The sequence below is a fragment of the Protopterus annectens genome, chromosome 12.part0 (genome assembly GCF_019279795.1).
Source record: "Protopterus annectens isolate FY-2018-M chromosome 12.part0, PAN1.0, whole genome shotgun sequence".
NCBI classification, from domain to species: Eukaryota; Metazoa; Chordata; order Ceratodontiformes; family Protopteridae; genus Protopterus; species Protopterus annectens.
The window spans coordinates 399,947,995-399,965,339 of NC_056746.1; the positions used below are offsets into that span (position 1 = coordinate 399,947,995).

Consider the following 17,345-nt stretch of genomic DNA (forward strand, 5'->3'; position numbering starts at 1 on the left):
TGGAGTTAGTTTTGAAAAATAATTTTATATATTTTTCAGGTGAATATTTCCAACAGACCAAAGGAGTCGCTATGGGGGCCAATTGTGCCCCCACATATGCAGATATAATTCTATCAGTGTGGGAAAAGAAATTCGTTTTCAACAGTGTCTTCAAAGAACACTGGAATGCTTATTTCAGGTTCCTGGACGATATCTGCATTTTTTGGACTGGCCCAGAGGAGGCTATTGATCCTTTTATGGAATATTTAGCTACAACTACTTCGTTTCTTACCTTTACCCATCACATACAGGAGAAAAGGGTGGAATATCTTGATGTTTCTCTTGATATTGAAACGGGTAAATTTAGATCCAATATATACAGAAAGCCCACTTTTACCAACAGTTATATTCATTTCCATAGTAGTCATCCATTGCATCAAAAGAGGGGCATTGTAAAGGGACAACTAGTTAGATTGTCCCGTATGACATCTGACGATGCAGATTACTCTTTAGAATGTGACAAACTCATCCAAATGTTTTCAGATAGGGGTTACCCATATGAACTACTTTCTCACATTAGAGAAGAAGTTTTACTGAGTAGAACAGGAAAATACAAACCCATTCTGAGTACTAGAGGCCTTTGTTGCACTAATGATACTACTGAATCTAAAACTGATTTCAACAAGGCTTTTATTACTGAATATAGTGCTAATTCAGGAAGTATTAGAAACATTATTATGGAAGAATGGGAAAATTTCAGAGAAATTACTGATTTGGAAAAACTTAAAAACAAGAATGTGGGAATAGTTTTTAAATGGGGTAGAAATATGAAAAATTTGTTAGATCACGTTATAAATCTAACAAAAGGCCAGGCACGTATAGATGTGGCTCTTGTAATCAGTGTCAATATGTCCTACACAGTGATGTATTTTTTCTAGTAGCTAGAAACAGATATATTAGATCTACTAGGTTTTCTAATTGCAATGCACAGGGGGTAGTGTATTTGGCTGTCTGTTTGGTGTGTCCCGCATTCTATGTGGGAAAAACTGAACGCACCCTTAAAAGGAGAATTTATGAACATGTATATGAGATGCAAAAAGCAAATTCTAAAAATGCTCTCTACAGACATCTCAATACCTGCCCTACTGCTAAGTTTCAGTTTCTAGTTTTAGAAACAGTGTTCAAGGACCACAGGGGTGGACCATGGGAAACCCGTTTAGAATATCAAGAAACTTATTGGCAAATATTGCTGGAGTCTTACAGGGAACCAGGTCTCAATGAATACACCTCTATCATGCCTTTATTAAAGTTAAAGGCACATTGTATATAAATATATTTTTAGAAAACCGTATATGTTAGATATTATGCTTTTTTATTTACAAAGTTTATATAATATACAATTTTTTAACTTGATATTGTTTTTAGTAAACTTTTTCCAAAAAACTTTATATTTTTTATTATTTTGTATTTGTATATACCAATTTCGAAAACACACTTTCATGTCTATTCAGGATTTCTGTGCTTTGTTTCTTTAAATCTAGAAACGTAACAATGATTGATAATTGAATGATTGTATTAATTATTCAGTATAAAAGACCTCAATTACATTATGTTCATTCATCTGAAGAAGTCACAGTGTGGACGAAAACGTGTTGAATTTGGATTTTACCTTAGTTAAATAAATCTATTGGAACCTGCTTTTTGGGACTTTCTGGATATTTATTGGAGTTCAGCACTTCCTACACTGGTTTTTGTATTCTTTGTTTGGTTTACCAGTGTTTTGGCTTCTTTTTGTTCCTTTTTAGCATATAGCTTATTCTGGTACTTGCGTATTATCACAACCAGATTTTAGCGGTTGCGAATCTCGCATCATTGAATCCAGACGAGCGCATGAAACACTGTAAAATGTTATTCAGACTCCTCATTGCTGGTAAAAAACCTGTGAACTACCTTCAGAAAAAGCAAAACCTTCCAAATTCCTCTTCCGGTTTGCCGTGAATTACAGATGCATGCTTGAATTGCTATCCATGCTCTCTTACTGATGAATGGAAAATGTGAACCATCACGAACAAGGAAAACGCACACACAGGAAGGAGTTTTTTTGGAAAGTAATACTTTCTTTAAAAAAATGTAAACATACTGTATGCACAATAACCATTGCGATGTGAAAGATCAGGGATACTAATGCTTGTAAAAAGTCAGGGTTGATGATGTTGATAGGCAACTGTGGGTTCCTGATTACACATAGTAAGAACGGTACAGAAAACATGTTACTGGCTGATGAAGCGCTTCTTCTTGACATTTGTACAATGTGGCAGGTTTTTAATTTGGACCTGAATATGTGTTAACAAACTGTTTAAAAAAAAAAAGTGAGGTAAATCCATTATTCCTGTGGCTGTGCCTTTCTATGTGTGGGAAAGTGGTTAGCAATTGCAGACAGTAAGACAGCAGCCCTGACAGTTGAAGCATGTATGCACTTTACTGCCAGCTACATGACATGCTGGCGGCAAAGTGCATATCGAAACAGCAACATTAACTTTATAAATTTTTAATGATAACCCTGCCCAAAACAACCTTCATTGTGCAAGGAAACCCATTGTCTGACACTGACACCATTAACATTTAGATGTAAACATTAGGAAGCAACCGTTAATATTGCAAAAATGTGGTTGCGATAATACGCAAGTACCCTTATTCCTTCTAATAATGCATTTTTAAACCGGTTAGTAATCAAATCCTCAATTAACTATATCATGACATACAACGATGTAGCACAGATTTTAAGCCAGACTTGTCTTGTTTACATTTTTCTTTTTGTTATTCTTCTCTTTCCTTCCCCTCTCCTTTAAACAGTTTTCTCCCCTACTTTGGTGCCTGTACAGACTTCTGTGCCAATCTGTAGCAGATTCCAGGAAAAAAACGTTATTGGCACCTATAATCAGAAGTAGGAAAATGAGGGGAAGAGAAAAAAAAAATGTTTTCAGGCTTAGCCAGGTATATATTCTGCCAAAGCCTACATATTTAGGTTATGTTTATGTTTTCTGCAGTCAGTTTATATTTGTGTGTTCTTGTATTTTTTCCTTTTCTAAAATGCTTTTACACTTTACTTATCTTTATTCAAATTAAACATTATTTCTGTCATACAGCTTTAAGATAGGCTGGTTCTGACAGTCTCTCACGTAGTAATAAAGGCTGGATTGTTTATAAGTCTTAATAAGAGATTCAAAGTCTTTACTATTGTTTTGATAAAACCATACCTTAAATTCTTCAGATTCTTGCTTTGCAGGTTTTCTGGTCATCTTTCAGTCTGGTTTAACTTATAAGCTGGTTTAGATCAATTTATGGGTGTTTATAGCAAGGTTAACTTCTTAAACTTGCTGTATCTTCATTTCAGGTCATTTTTAGTTTGTAGTGGAGTCCTTGAGATCAAAGGGGGGATGATTATGTATACCAGAGTCCCAGGAGGTGGTTCCTTCCTATAAATCATGCATTGGAAATGGCAGTTGCTTTTTGGTTCCTATCCATTATTTTCCCTTTCCTGTGTTCCTCATGGCTCCCTTCATTGATTTAAGGGCCTAGGAAGTAAGGGGAAGCTCTCAGGGTTGATTCTCATCTAAAATGGTCGCGATTCGGTCCGTTTTTCACTCAAGGGATGCCCACAATTTTTTTTCTTGTTTTATTTTGTTTCTGGAGGTGGAATCTGCTTAAAACAGATAGGAATGTCTCTTTTGCCTCTTTGGGGTTAGCGACCATGTACTTAACATCTTTAACATTGAAAATTAGTTGATTTGGATATTTCATCTGGAATACGATTTTCTTTTCTATCAGAAACCTGCAATATGGAAACAGAAGTTGCCTTGCTTGCTTTATCTGGATGGGAAGGTCCTGAGCAAAGGAATTTTTATTAATATTCCAGGTGAGTGTACATTTCTTCTTGGCTTCAAGTAGGATTTTATTCACAGCTTGGTAGTTTAATATTTTAACACAGACAGGTCTTGGTCTCAGTGTTGATTTTTTTTCTCTCTCAGAGCTCTGTGGGCTCTATTATCACTTGTTGTGTTTCTTCAGGGTCATCCAGCAGGGATTTTATTAGGAGTTTGAGAGTTGGTATTAGATTATTGTGTGACAGTTTCAGGGATTCCTCTGATAATAATGTTTCTTCATGATCTTGCCTCAAGGTCTGTTATTTTAGTTTGCAAACTTTGCAGATCTTTGTCATGGGAATCAGTTCTTTGAGCAACAGTCTAATTTTACTTAATTTCCTAATATTTTTGCCTCAGATTTTTCCATTCTAGTTAGTATTCGGTTAAATGAATGCCCAAATGTTTGAAATTGTAAAGATAGTTCCTGCATTGCTTGCTGAATAGGTAGTAAAGCAGTTTTAATGTCTTCCAGGTTAGCTGGCTGGTCTGCTTTGGTTTCACCTGTAGATTTAGTATTGTCTGTTTATTTGTCCTTAGTCTTTTTGGAGTTGTATCTTTATCTGGTGAGGCCAGTACCGGGAATTTGGTCTCAGTTGTTAAGTGTCCATATTATTTTCTTCTTTTGGCAAACTGCTGATTGGTGCTTTTTCAGACTTTGTATACGAGTGCAGGGCCTCAGTACCACACAGCTTCAGTGGTTTCTGAGATCTTCGATAATCCTGTAGGTTTTAAAAGGAATCTGTTGCTATTTTTTCTTCCTTTGATTGCTGTTTGTTATCTGGAGTAGATGTTCAGTCTTATTATTGGGTTTTTTATTCCATGGTGCCTTCTGGGTTTATTTTAATCCATGGTATTTCAGAGAGCTAGGTGCTAGCACTGCTCACAGAACAGCGGCCATCTTGAACTCCCGTTTAAACTATACTATACAAAAGCAACTGCAATCATACTAAACAGTGGGACTAACATGATGAAGTTTGCTCACTCATTAAGGACCGCCAATATCAATACAAAAGTTTCAAGGTTTCTTACCTCTATAAAAGTGCACCATGGCACTCTTAGAAAACAGACAGCCTTAACTCACGAACAATTACTGCATTACTACACAATTATTCAAAATAGAGTTTATCACCACTTACCTTGTGAACTTGCACATGGTAGCTGCCTGAAATTTCCACGCTAAGACCAACACTTTGAATTCTGTTGGATCCACCTGAAGATCATTACAAAATTTCTCCATCCCATCTTCAAGTATGGCATCATCACATTCATCCTTGTAATGCTTAAACAGTTGTTCTATCCTTTGTAATGATGCTTCGCCTCCATTACATCCAAGTTCATTTTTTCTACTATCACCACATGGCTCTTGAAGCAAGGCTTGTTCTAATGCTGAGTCCATTTCCTTTCTACCATTAATAAAAACATCAGAAGCTCTGCCACAGTTGAAGTCGTCCTTATAGCTAGAGTTCCTTTTGCTTTGTGGTCTGCTGTTAAATTCCCGGTCTCCGTTTTTGCTGCCTAATGTGGAGGAAGGTTTTTTGCATTTGTTGACACACTGGCCCATGTTGCATGAAGCCCAGCTTCAGAAGATTTGCTTTCCAGCAGCACACCCTTCTAAGCTGCTCTTGCTCTGCATACCTCAACATTCCACGAGACAGTACTGTTTAAAAACAAACACAACACATCAATAAATCAATTTTGCAACCTGATTTCAGAAAGTGAGTCAGCAAAAAAGCAATTAAAATGACTAAAAGACAACTATTAATAGAACAGTTTACCTTCACCAACATTAAAAAAACACTATCCTCTGACTACAGTTTTCAGTACACTGAACTAGCTCAGAAGGACTGAATAAGGCGGGCCTATATTAGATTTTCGAAAATTTCATACAGCGAATCACTATAGGGCGACACCTAGTGATCGATCTACGAAATAATCTAAAATCTAAAATAAATAAATAAAAACACACAAAGTAAAGGGTGTAGGCAGGGGGGCAAGCCCCCCTGCACCCCCCACACCCCCCGCTACTTAAATATACAAGCTCAGAGATCGCACTTCAGTGCAATACAGTGTGGAAACGGAGGATTTCAGTTTCCTACATTGTAGCGGGATCTCAGAGTTGGTGTACGTAAGTAGCGGGGGTGTGCGGGGTGCAGGGGGACTTGCTCCCCTGCCTACACCCTTTACTTTATGCTTCTGTGTTTGAAATTTTTTTTTAGATTTTCGATTTCATAGATCACTAGGTGTCGACCTATAGTGATTCGCTCTACAAAATTTTCGAAAATCTAATATAGACCCGAATAAGGCTACTAAATATACCAAAAGAAGGGGGTGCAGAAAGTACTGTTGTCTAACAACTTAATGTAACAGTAAATATCCTATTGATCACTGTTGCAGTGTTTTTAACAGATGGATTGTAGCTCGCTGATGTATGGCCACAGTACCAAAGCTTTACCTTCATACAACGTACATCTTGGGCAATGACCTTGTCTCATAGGCATCGGGGTACAAAAGCAGACATACATACGAGATTATAAGACTACCTCCAAGCCAGCATGAGCCCAAAGACAACCAAGGAAGGAGAAAGGTCAGCAAAGAGGGGCTTAGGTTGAATAAGGTAAGCAAGCTTCCTCTCAAAAAGTAAGATGTTGTGATATTGAATGTGCTTGCATGTGTCTATGTGTGTATGAAAGGCAGAGTGTCAGCACCAATGAGAGGAAAAGAAGTAAAGAGAAGGGGGATAGGTGGGAGGGAAGGAATACTGGTACAGTGATCGGTAGACATCTACTGCTATGCTAAGTTCTTACACAAATGTACTATGTCCTGACTGAGTCACTGCTGCATAAGAGATGGGTGATTCCCAGAGCTGTACAGAAACTGGGTAGTAGGTTAAAATGAACAAGTAGAGGAGGGTTCCAGGAGGCCAGACAGAATAGTTATGACAAACACTGCCCTGGACCTTGAGAAAGCACCTAACTTGTAGCGTTTTGTGAAGATGAGAACAGAAAACCAGGTCATTGTTTCTAAAGTGGACCTGGTGTCTACACCTTTGTAGAAAGCACCTGAAGATGCTGCTTGAGTGGAGTGAGGTTTTGGGAAGTAGGGTAGAGTCTCTCCATGGTGAGAATAGCAGAAGGAAACCGCCTCTAAGATCCAGGAGGCAACAGACTGTTTGGAGGATACTCAAAGGTGTTTAGCCTGCAGAGATACAGGTTGTCCTAATCTGGATTCCATGAAGGAGACAAACAGCTGATCTATTTTTCAGATATCCTTTGTTTCATCCAAGTAAAACCTCAGCTATCTGTGAATGTCTAAAGAGCGAAGTACTCTTTCCCCCTTACTCTGGGAACTGGGATAAAAGGTACGCAGAGTGCTTGCTTGGCTGAGCATAAGTTCACTAACCACTTTTGGCATGAAGGATAGATTGGCCCCGAGGCCTACCCTATGTTTGTGGAAGATGAAGGAAGGAATGGCCATTGAGAGCCTGTAGTTCTGAGACCCTGTGGGCTGAAGTCAAGGCCAAGAGGAGCATTGTTTTCCAAGTGCATAATTTTAAAGTAGCTGAAGCAGCTGACTTAAAAGGAAGTAAAGTTAGTTTTTCCAAAATAAATTCCAAAGGAGATGCAACAGGTTTCTATTGGGGTTTAAGGTGTACAACTCCCCTTAGGAAAAATTAAACCTCTGTCCTAGACATAAGAGGGGGCTCCAAGGGTAGGCAAGCATTAATGGCCAATGAGCGAGTCTAGTTTCCTTGACTGCCTCCACCCATTTCCTCAGCTTTGGGAATCAACCCAAATGTGATGACTGCAACTGTGAAACACGAAGAACACAGTACAGTTGTGTACACTTACCATAAATGTAGATGTTTGAGTGTATTCACTGTTGCAGTCCTGGTTTCCCTCCCTCCATCCCCCCCTTTCTTCTCTTTCTCCTTTCATTACCATTATTCCTTATTGTTTACCTTTCCATACAAAGGACACATTGGTATTTTTCCACTGGTGGGGTTTCTTCCACCAGAGCCTGGCCTCCTACTTGGGGGCTCCTGACAAGTTAGGGCAAGAAAAACTGATGTAATGGTGTTGGCTGCCTTACTTTATACTACCGACGACCTGACGTCAGTCCAAGTGAAAGCAATCAAAGCAGAAATACTAAGTCTCTGCTATTCGGGCCGGCCAAGGGTTATTCAGACCAATATGGACAATGATAGAGTCATATTTGTACTTGTTCTGGAGTGACCGGAGTGCTTGTGTTATGTGGCGGGTCCTGGCACTCGACAGGCAGCTAACAGTAACCTTCTCCTTATTCAGCCTAGTGAGTGGGACATTAGTGTGCCTGACTATAGAGTCACCTATTACTAGTATGTTGGGTATGTTATTTTGCCTTAAGGGCTGTGATTGCATGGCACATTGGTTTTGTGAAGTATGTGTTTCATGGTTTGTGTTGGGGGTGGAGGTTGCTTGGATGTTTGCTTTGGAGGTCTCTGTTGGTTTTGTAGATTTTTATTTAGAGCCTCTGAGTATGTTTTTTGCCGGTGCTGGTTTAATGGGTCTATGTGAGATTGGTGGTGTGATGCAAGTATTTCCCTTCTCCTCTTGACTGTCTGATCCAGTCTTAGGTTGAGAGAGCTTAGCCTCCAGTTTGGCTGTATAACTGCATCTCTCGCATGTATTAGTGTTTGGTGGTAGGAGGAGAGGGTTGTCTGTGTACATGAGGCAGTTGTAACATTGCCTCAAAATGCCCAGATTCACCAGTTGGACTGGACAGCACACCTTTGGACATGCCTGGATAGGTACAGTGAACTGTTTTACTGGATGGCTGGTAAGGTCGAATAGAGAGCCTTGTCCTTCTGTACAGTACAGGAGGGTCTAGTGCTAGGGTTTGTAAGTGCTTGTGATAAGTTTTGAGCAAGTGCTGGGCTGAGAAATGAATGGCTTAAGTGCTTAAGATGAAAGTTTGTCTAGTTCCAAGGGAAAAATTGAAGAGACTTTGTGGAGCCGGGAATAGTTTTACCCTAGCTAACCAGCTGTGCCCGGCGTGCAAAACCGGGCAAATGCGGTATTTACAGCAGGGAAATGAAAGAGATAGAAATTAGTCCAAAATGGCCAATAAACTACTAATTTCTGGGCTGAAACCACTCCTCCAGAGACAGATAGGCAGCTCAAAGCTCCCCTCTCTCACAGGTGAAAAGATAATCTTCCTTCTATCCAAGTAAGGTATGGGCAAATACAGAGATTTGTAACACAGCCCTGAATTCAACACTAACCTGAAAACTGGACTGACCGCAGTGGTGGTGCTGCGGTAGGGTTGTCGCCTCACAATAAGACGTTGTCCTGTTCGATTCTCAGCTAAAGCGTCTTCTGTGTGGAGACATGCGTGAATGGGCGTACCTTCGTTGAAGGCTGTACGTCAGGGCTAGCAACTTGGTGCGTAAAAATCTACTGCCAATCATTAGCGGACCGGAGTTCTGCTGTAGCGACCCCTAACTGGGAAAAGCTGAAAGATACAACAACAACTAGCTTAGAAAGGCAGGAAACAAGTAAATTTTTTTTTTCAGAAAATAAAGCAGATACAATCAAAAAAACACTTTAAATGCACAGAAAAGGATACTTCTTGTTATATATCGCAGATCAGAGTTGTAGTCAATGCCCCTAGTAATAAAGTAGGAAGAAACACAAATACAGTAAAAGCAGATGAATAAAGTGCAGTTTTTTATATATAACAATAGAAAACGAACAAACTGATTTAAACACGTTAACCAATTAAACAGAAAAACAGCTCAAAACTGTGTCCTGTTCCAGCAGTCTTCAAATCAGACAAGTTCTAATTCCACATTCCTGGCTACTAGGGTGCAGGGGAACCTTCTCCAAAAAAAGATGGCCTGGATTTTGGTAACTTTTTTTGAAGATAAGACCAGGCTTAATTTGAAGACTATTAAAAAAGGATTGTGTTTTCCTTTACTTTTTTTGCTGACATGGGGTTGATAACAAATACAATTACAAGAAATAACTGTGGAATAGCCAGTACCAGGCTAAATAAAAACACACACTAGTAAACATAGAAAAATAAACAGATATTGTGATGCGAGATTAACTTCTGATCACAAAGGCTTGTGACAAAATGCGACCAAATCAAGACTATGGAGAAAAATGCTTGCTGCAGTTGGAGACAGGAGCAAAATAATCCCACAGACATGAAACATGAGGTGTGTGTACACCAAGTGAAGGAAGAAAAATAACTGACTTGGATGAAAGCCGGACAACTATGACAGAAATAGACCGAGTTACAAAATGTGCTCTGGGGGCATCACAGATTCAAGATTTGCAAATAGGTGAGGGGGCAGAAACAAACTATCAAAACAGTTGGACTGGATTGGGGGAGTTTTTTTTTTTTTTTTTACAACTTTATAAAATTATCACTTCAGACATAGGCAAACATACAATAATATAAAACCATAGTAACGTGTTTCGAGCTGTATACATTATGCGGTGCACAGGCTCCTTTTTATAACCATCCTCAGTCCAGCGTTGCATAAAGTGTTCAAAACCTCACCCCTACTCCTGAATATTAATCTGCATGTATTGTTCCCAGTTTCCATTTATTTCTATGTTATTTCCTCTTCTCTTTTCTAAAGATCCCACTTCCAGTTCTTTTATCTCTAGCAGTATTTAATACTTCAAATACTGTTGTGGTTTAGGCTTTGACTTCCATTTTCTAGAAATTGCTTTTTTGGCAACTACCAGAATTAAATTTAACAGGGCCTTACTACACCTGGGCAATTCAGGTTCTGTGTCCCAGCTCAAAAGAATTATTTCCTTAGTTACACCCATTTGCTCACCCAATATTTCTGACAGAGTACTCTGCAGGGAGGTTTTAAAAGCTGCCAAATCATTACACTCCCAAAACTTATGTTCCCAGTTACCTCTTTCTTCCTTATCACACTGCCAGCATTTGCTATCTACAAGGAAATTTTTTTTGGTGTCTGCTTGTGGTATTAAAATACCTCTGCAAACACTCCCAAACAAAAATCCTAAACATTCTAGACTTTGTTTCATACTTGTGAGCAATACAGATGCCCCCCCCCATTGTTCCATTGTAAACTGCCTATCTTTTCACTCCAATCTTTAACCACCTCTGAGAGATTGTTATACTTATCATGCAATATTTTACATATCCTAATTACTATCCCTTTTTTAACAGACAGCTTCTGCTCTAGATTCAACTAAAAACTGTACCAGAACAGGTCTTTTCACTTAGGATTCTCCCAGTCATTTCTCCTTGTGTACATTCTGATACCAATCCCTGGTAGGGAAGGCAGTCTCCAGACTGCAGTCCAAATTTCTTTTTGACTTCATTCCATACTATTACCTTTGTTTCTCTAGTTATTTGCTCCTAATACCTTGGTTCCTTAGCCAGTTTTCCCTCCTAAATTCCAGCCTCCGCCTGGCTATTCTCTGTACCCCTACTTGCAGTTTTCCCTATTGGCAACATCTTTCTTCATTATCACGTTGGCTTAGTTCTTAGAACAGTTTCTGCTACTTTGAATATAACATTGTGTATGGTTGTTAATCTCCAAGAGTCTGCCTCTAAAATCCCACACTCTCCTTATTTATTGAATTTCCCCCTGCTTAATCATCCCTTTCCACTTTGAATTATAACATTCAGCTTGTGTTATGTATGAGCCTTATTTCTGTAGCTCTAAAATATCTCTTCATATCAGGTTCATAGTTGTGTACTAGGCTAATGGCCCTGGAGACTTTACAAGCCTAGCCCACAGGATTACCCTGGCATCGTGCCACCCGACCTTAGTTCCCAGTGCCTCTGTCGAGTAGAGCCACTGGAATGATCCCTGGGGTGAATTTTCTATTTCCCATCCACTCATCAAGATTTCTCTTGAAGAGGGCCAGTGAGGTGCTCTGCTTGACATGTATGGGAAGTCTATTCCATAGCATGGGCAGTCTCTGGGCTCTTCACCTGTCCCTCCAGCATGTTCTGCTGATTGTGGTAATGAGGTTGAGGTCTCTGGAGCATGTGGTGCGGAGGGATTGAGATTTCTTTAGATGTAGCATTTCTAACAGAGCTGGGTCAGACATGGCTTTGCAAGTCAAACAGAGATGGCCTCTATGCAGGCGATAGGAGAGAGAGACTAGCTGGAGTTTTTTTTGTCTGTCCATATAGGACAAGTGTTTAAGGCCAAGGATCCACTTTGTGAGGTACGTCTGCAGCCTCTCCAGTTTTTGCAGGTGTCTAGTGAGGTACATGCCAAATGGGGCATTATACTTGATGACTGACCTAATGAGGTAAGAGTACAGGGAGACAATGACCTCTTTCTTCCTGGATGAAAAACCCTTAGTAATGAGATGTGCCACACAGAATGACTTTCTGACCACAGTGGCAATGTGGTGGTCAAGAGAGGGTGCTGTCAACTTGTGTTCCCAGATCTCTTATAACGCCTTTCGTGTTCAGTGGACTACCATCTATGTGGTAATTCATGGGACCCAGGTTTTTACCAAAGGAGAGGACGACGAGCTTATGACCATGGTTCTGACACCAGTCGGTATCGGTGAGGCCTTTCTGTAGGATGTCAACATCACTTGGGGAGTTAAGAGCTGCCAACTTGCAATTGTCTGCAAACTTTGTTAGCCAGAGTCCCATCATGTTGGCCTGAACTTCAGAAAAGTAGATACCAAACAGGAGATGACCCAGGACCGAACCCCTGCAGGACTCCATTCGTGACTGGTCGATAGTCTGACTTGGAGTCGGCTACTTTCACACTGTGGGTTCTGTGAGTCAGTTTGCAACCCACCTAGTGATATAGGGGTTGATGCCTAGCTTAGTGAGCTTTTCTATGATTCCCCGAGTGGGGAATGGTAAGATAATCCTAGAACACCTTGCTCTATTAGAAGGATCTATTTATTCCACTAAACACTTGCCCTCTTTCTTCTCCCAGATAAATTTTGTCAACTCTTTAGTTTTATGCCTGACCTGTATATAAAACTAAAGGGACTAGAACATTTTCACTGCTTGTATCTTGCTATCCATATAAACAAGGGCTTCCACTTTCTCCGTTTTTGTATCATCTTTTGTTTAGTTCCTTCACACATACCCTTAGCTGCCACAGCAGAAGCCTTTTTTATCCATGCTCCTAAATACTTAACTGCGTCTGCATAAATATAGGTAATGATGAACCAATTCACATAAGAGTACATCATTTATGGCTACAGCTTTTGTTTCACCTTCATTAATTTTAAGTCCAGAAAAGACTTGAAACCGTCTCAAAATGTTCCACAATACAGAGATGTCTTTTCTAGACTAATCAAGTACACAATATCATCTGTAAATAAAGCCAGGTTTTCTTGATTACCTCACCAATTAAATCCTTAAATTTCAAAGTCCCTTATTTTCTAGAAACAACTTATCTGAGAGGAACCCTCCTACATTAATTCCTGCCTCTGGCCCTTCGTATGCCCTCATAATTAACCTTATTATATTAACAGGGAATGCAAATACTTGCCCTATTCAAAATCCCAGCTTACTCTTGAATGCATTCTCTGCATCAAGACTTACCAACATATTTTCTTACATCCCACTTCCCTCTGGATCATCACTGTTCTATTAATGTTGTGAAATGTTGGCCTCCCTTCCACAAAACCACACTGATTCATATTTATCAATTTTGGCAACACCTTTGCCATTCGTATAGCTAGTATAGGCAAACACTTTATAAACATGGTTTAATACTGAAATGGGTCTACATGAAGCTGGGTCTGATGGGATTTTTACTGCCTTTAGGCGATACTGTACAACCACCAAAGCTTTCTTCCAAGAGGTTTCCACTTTCCCTCCTTTTAAAACACTGTTAAACTCTTCAAGATCTCAATCACTTTAACATCCACAGAGATAACATCTGGTCCTGCAGACTTTCGTGCAGACTGACTATACATCATCTTATTTCCTCCCATCTTAACTGTTGAGCCTTGGCATATTTAAGTCTTCTATAAATGTTTGCATTTGTACTCTTTATTAAACTTCAAAATGTCTCTGCTTTATACAAATTTGTATAAGCTTTCTGCTATCTCTAATATCTCTACAGGATCTCTGGTTATTTTACTTGTTATAGGCTCCATAAGTTTGGCAACAACCCTTTCCACTTTCTGTTGCTCAAGTCATTCAGCTAAAAATTTTTGTGCTCTGGATTAAAAAAATATATATTTTTTTTAAACAGCAATCTTTCTAAACTCCTGCATACACTCCCTTATTTTCTCTTTAGCACTCTGCAGTTGCGCATCTTCTTGTTCTGAGATTCCTTTTATTCTGAAGTACTTTTACCTTTGTCAGCCACTCTAAATAATTCTGGTTACTTCTTAACTATCTCTTTTTCTTATTCTACCCCATTTTTAAACTCTATTTTCATTTTATCCCACTATCTATAACTTTTGAAGAAATGTCTATCTTCCTGAATAACTCTCGAATAATGCCTACGACCCATTCATTAAATTCCTCTGTTTTTAATAGTTAAGTAGAAAAGCACCAGCGATTCATTTTATAGTTCAGTACCCTACATTTTACCTTGGGTTTTACTGGTGCATGATGTGAAATAGTTACTAAATGTGTGTCGATGCTTTTAGTCAAATGCACAGGTTTCTGTGAAATATAATGTATATCTAGTCTAGCCCAGCTATCGTACCCATACCAAATATTTTCAATAGTTCTTCAGAAATGTAGTAGTTATATTTTCCCTTCTATGTCCCCCAGATGCTTGCTCACTGTTGCAACTCAAGTTCCAGTCCCCATCTATATATAAACAATGTTCCTTAACGAGCGGATTTCTCCCTAAATTTTCTTAAGCTTCATAACAGCAGTTTTTGGTGAAATATAAATTGATGCCAGAGCAATCCTCCTCTCTTGACAACAGCCCCTTACTACTACAAATCTACCTTTACCTTTTTACATCTTCAATCAATACTGGAACTCCTCTAGCAATTGATATAATTACTTCCCTTTTCCTTTGTCCCCGTTTTACTACTGAGTATCCATCCTTTGTCCCTGTTTTACTACTGAGTATCCATCCTAAAATCCTTTATCAAATTCACATGCTTTTTTCTTTCAAATGCGTTTCCTGTAGCATTGCTATCTGCACTCTGCATTTCATTTCTTAATTCAATACGTTTACCTTTTTGCCTATACCTGTAAAGCAATTTATGTTCCAAGATAATACAGATAGCATAGCCACAATGATAAGTTATTGTTCCCACCTATTATACACCACAGCTTTTTTGAATGTGTATTTCAGACTCTGTGTTGCATGCACACACTAATGTTTGGAAGGCTGATTTTTTATACAGTTTCCTGTCATCTCCATTTGAACCTGTCACATTTTTCAAGACTTTGTTTTAATGAAAACACTGAAAAGTACAGTTGTGTACACCTACCATAAATGTAGATGTTCGAGTGTCTTCACTGTTGCAGTCATAACTGTAGGGTGCTCCTGCCGGCAGGCAGCCCGAGGTCGGCCAGAATCCCAAAGTCTGGGTCCGGCGTCGGCTGTACAAGCTAGTACCCTGACGTCAGTACGCTTTGGTACATAGCCCTCAGCCGACGCCAGCTTCTCCAGCCTTTCTTGCCCTAGATGTCAGAAGTCCCCAACAAAACAAAAATGAATCCAACAAGGAAACACAAATACACCACAAAAAGGAAAAGGGAGAAAAAGAGGGATAGGAGGGAGGAAACCCGACTGCAACAGTGAAGACACTCGAACATCTACATTTATGGTAGGTGTACACAACTGTACTATGTTCTTCGTGTTTCACTGTTGCAGTCATAACTGTAGGGTGGAATCCCAAAGCAGTGTAAAAGGGAGGAGGCTTTAGATAGAAGAAGGGCAGGCAAGAATACCCTGCAAGACAGCAGAGGCAAAGCCTGCCCTGGTCTTAGAAAACAGGGGGAGATTGTAGTGCTTGGAAAAAGTATGCACAGAACTCCAAGTGGCAGCTTCCAAGATATCCTTGGTAGGGACTCCTCAGAGGAAAGCTGTAGAAGTGGCAGCTGCTCTAGTAGAATGACTTCTAATGGTACCTGGAAACAGTTTCCCATGATGAGTGTAACAAAATCTGATTCCATAAGCAATCCATTTGGAAATAGTTTGTTTAGAAATAGGTTTTCCAAGAGAACTGGAGGCAAAAGAAACAAACAATTGATTAGACTTTCTGAACTCCTTAGTCTTGTCCAGGTAAAATCGTAACTGTCTGTGCACATCTAATGAATGCAAAATCCTTTCCCCTTTATTTTGAGGATTTGGAAAGAAAGTAGGAAGGTGAATTGTCTGATTTAAAGCCACTTTCGAAATCACCTTAGGCATGAAAGTAGGATTGGTCCTCAAGGATACTCTGTCCTGATGGAAAATAAGGTATGGTTCCACAGCCATGAGAGCTTGCAACTCTGAGACCCTTCTGGCAGAGGTCAATGCTAATAAAAGAACAGTTTTCCAAGATAAAAACTTAATATCTGAAGATGCAGCAGGCTCAAAAGGAGGCAAAGTAAGTTTTTCTAAAACATAACTAAGATCCCAGGCAGGGACAGGAGGGGTCCTGGGAGGCCGCAAATTTTTAGCCCCTCTCAAGAATTGCTTCACCAAAGGATGAGAAAAAACAGGAGGATCATAACTGAAATGCGCAGAAATAGCAGAAGCATGAATCTTAATGGAAGAATAAGAAAGTCCTTTAGATAAAAGTTCCGAAAGGTAAAGCAAAATAGAAGAGAGATCAGGTACCAGAGGATCCGAGCCTCGGTCCTGCATCCAAATACAAAACCTCTTCCATTTAGAGGCATAGGATTTCCTAGTGCTAGGCCGTCTAGCTTCCAAAAGAACATCCAAAACTTGTTTGTGAAGACTAGAGGAAATCAAATTCCTTTGAAGAGCCAAGCTGCCAGGCAAAGGGTCTTGAGGTTGGAATGTAGTAACTGACCCTGATGCTGGGACAAAAGCGAAGGGTTCAGAGGGAGAATCCAAGGAGGCCCCAAGAACAGGTGCTTTAAAGTTGGATACCAAAACTGTCGAGGCCAATTTAGAGCAATCAAGATGAGGAACTTGGGCTTGTCTTGTTTTATCTTCAGTAATACCCGAGGTAGTAGAGGAAGAGGAGGGAAGGCATATGCTGAAAGGCTTCTCCAGCTGAAGGACAGGGCATCCACTCTCCAAGCTGTTTTGTGGAAGGACCTGGTGCAAAAGCGAGGCAGCTGATGATTGAGATGGGATGCAAACAGATCTATCTGGGGACATCCCCAAACTGCAGTAATCCTGTTGAATAAGTTGGTGTCTAGCATCCATTCGTGAGGATCTGAAATGTTTCTGCTCAGGCTGTCTGCTAAGAGATTCTGTTTCCCTGGAATGAATTGAGCCTGGAGATGCAGATTCAAATTTAGAGCTGTGTCCCATAAAGCCATAGCTAG

The 17,345-nt window shown here is 39.7% G+C and overlaps 1 protein-coding gene across 1 annotated transcript in view; it reads right to left on the reverse strand.

Moving 5' to 3' along the window:
- The window catches only part of DCUN1D3 (defective in cullin neddylation 1 domain containing 3), a 367,750-nt gene that overhangs the window by 102,630 nt on the left and 247,775 nt on the right, over window positions 1-17,345 (reverse strand). The window contains exon 2 of the mRNA XM_044089501.1: window positions 5,039-5,559. Within this exon, the coding sequence (XP_043945436.1) occupies window positions 5,039-5,463 (425 nt within the window). The 5' untranslated portion in view covers window positions 5,464-5,559. The remainder of the gene's footprint in view (window positions 1-5,038; window positions 5,560-17,345) is intronic.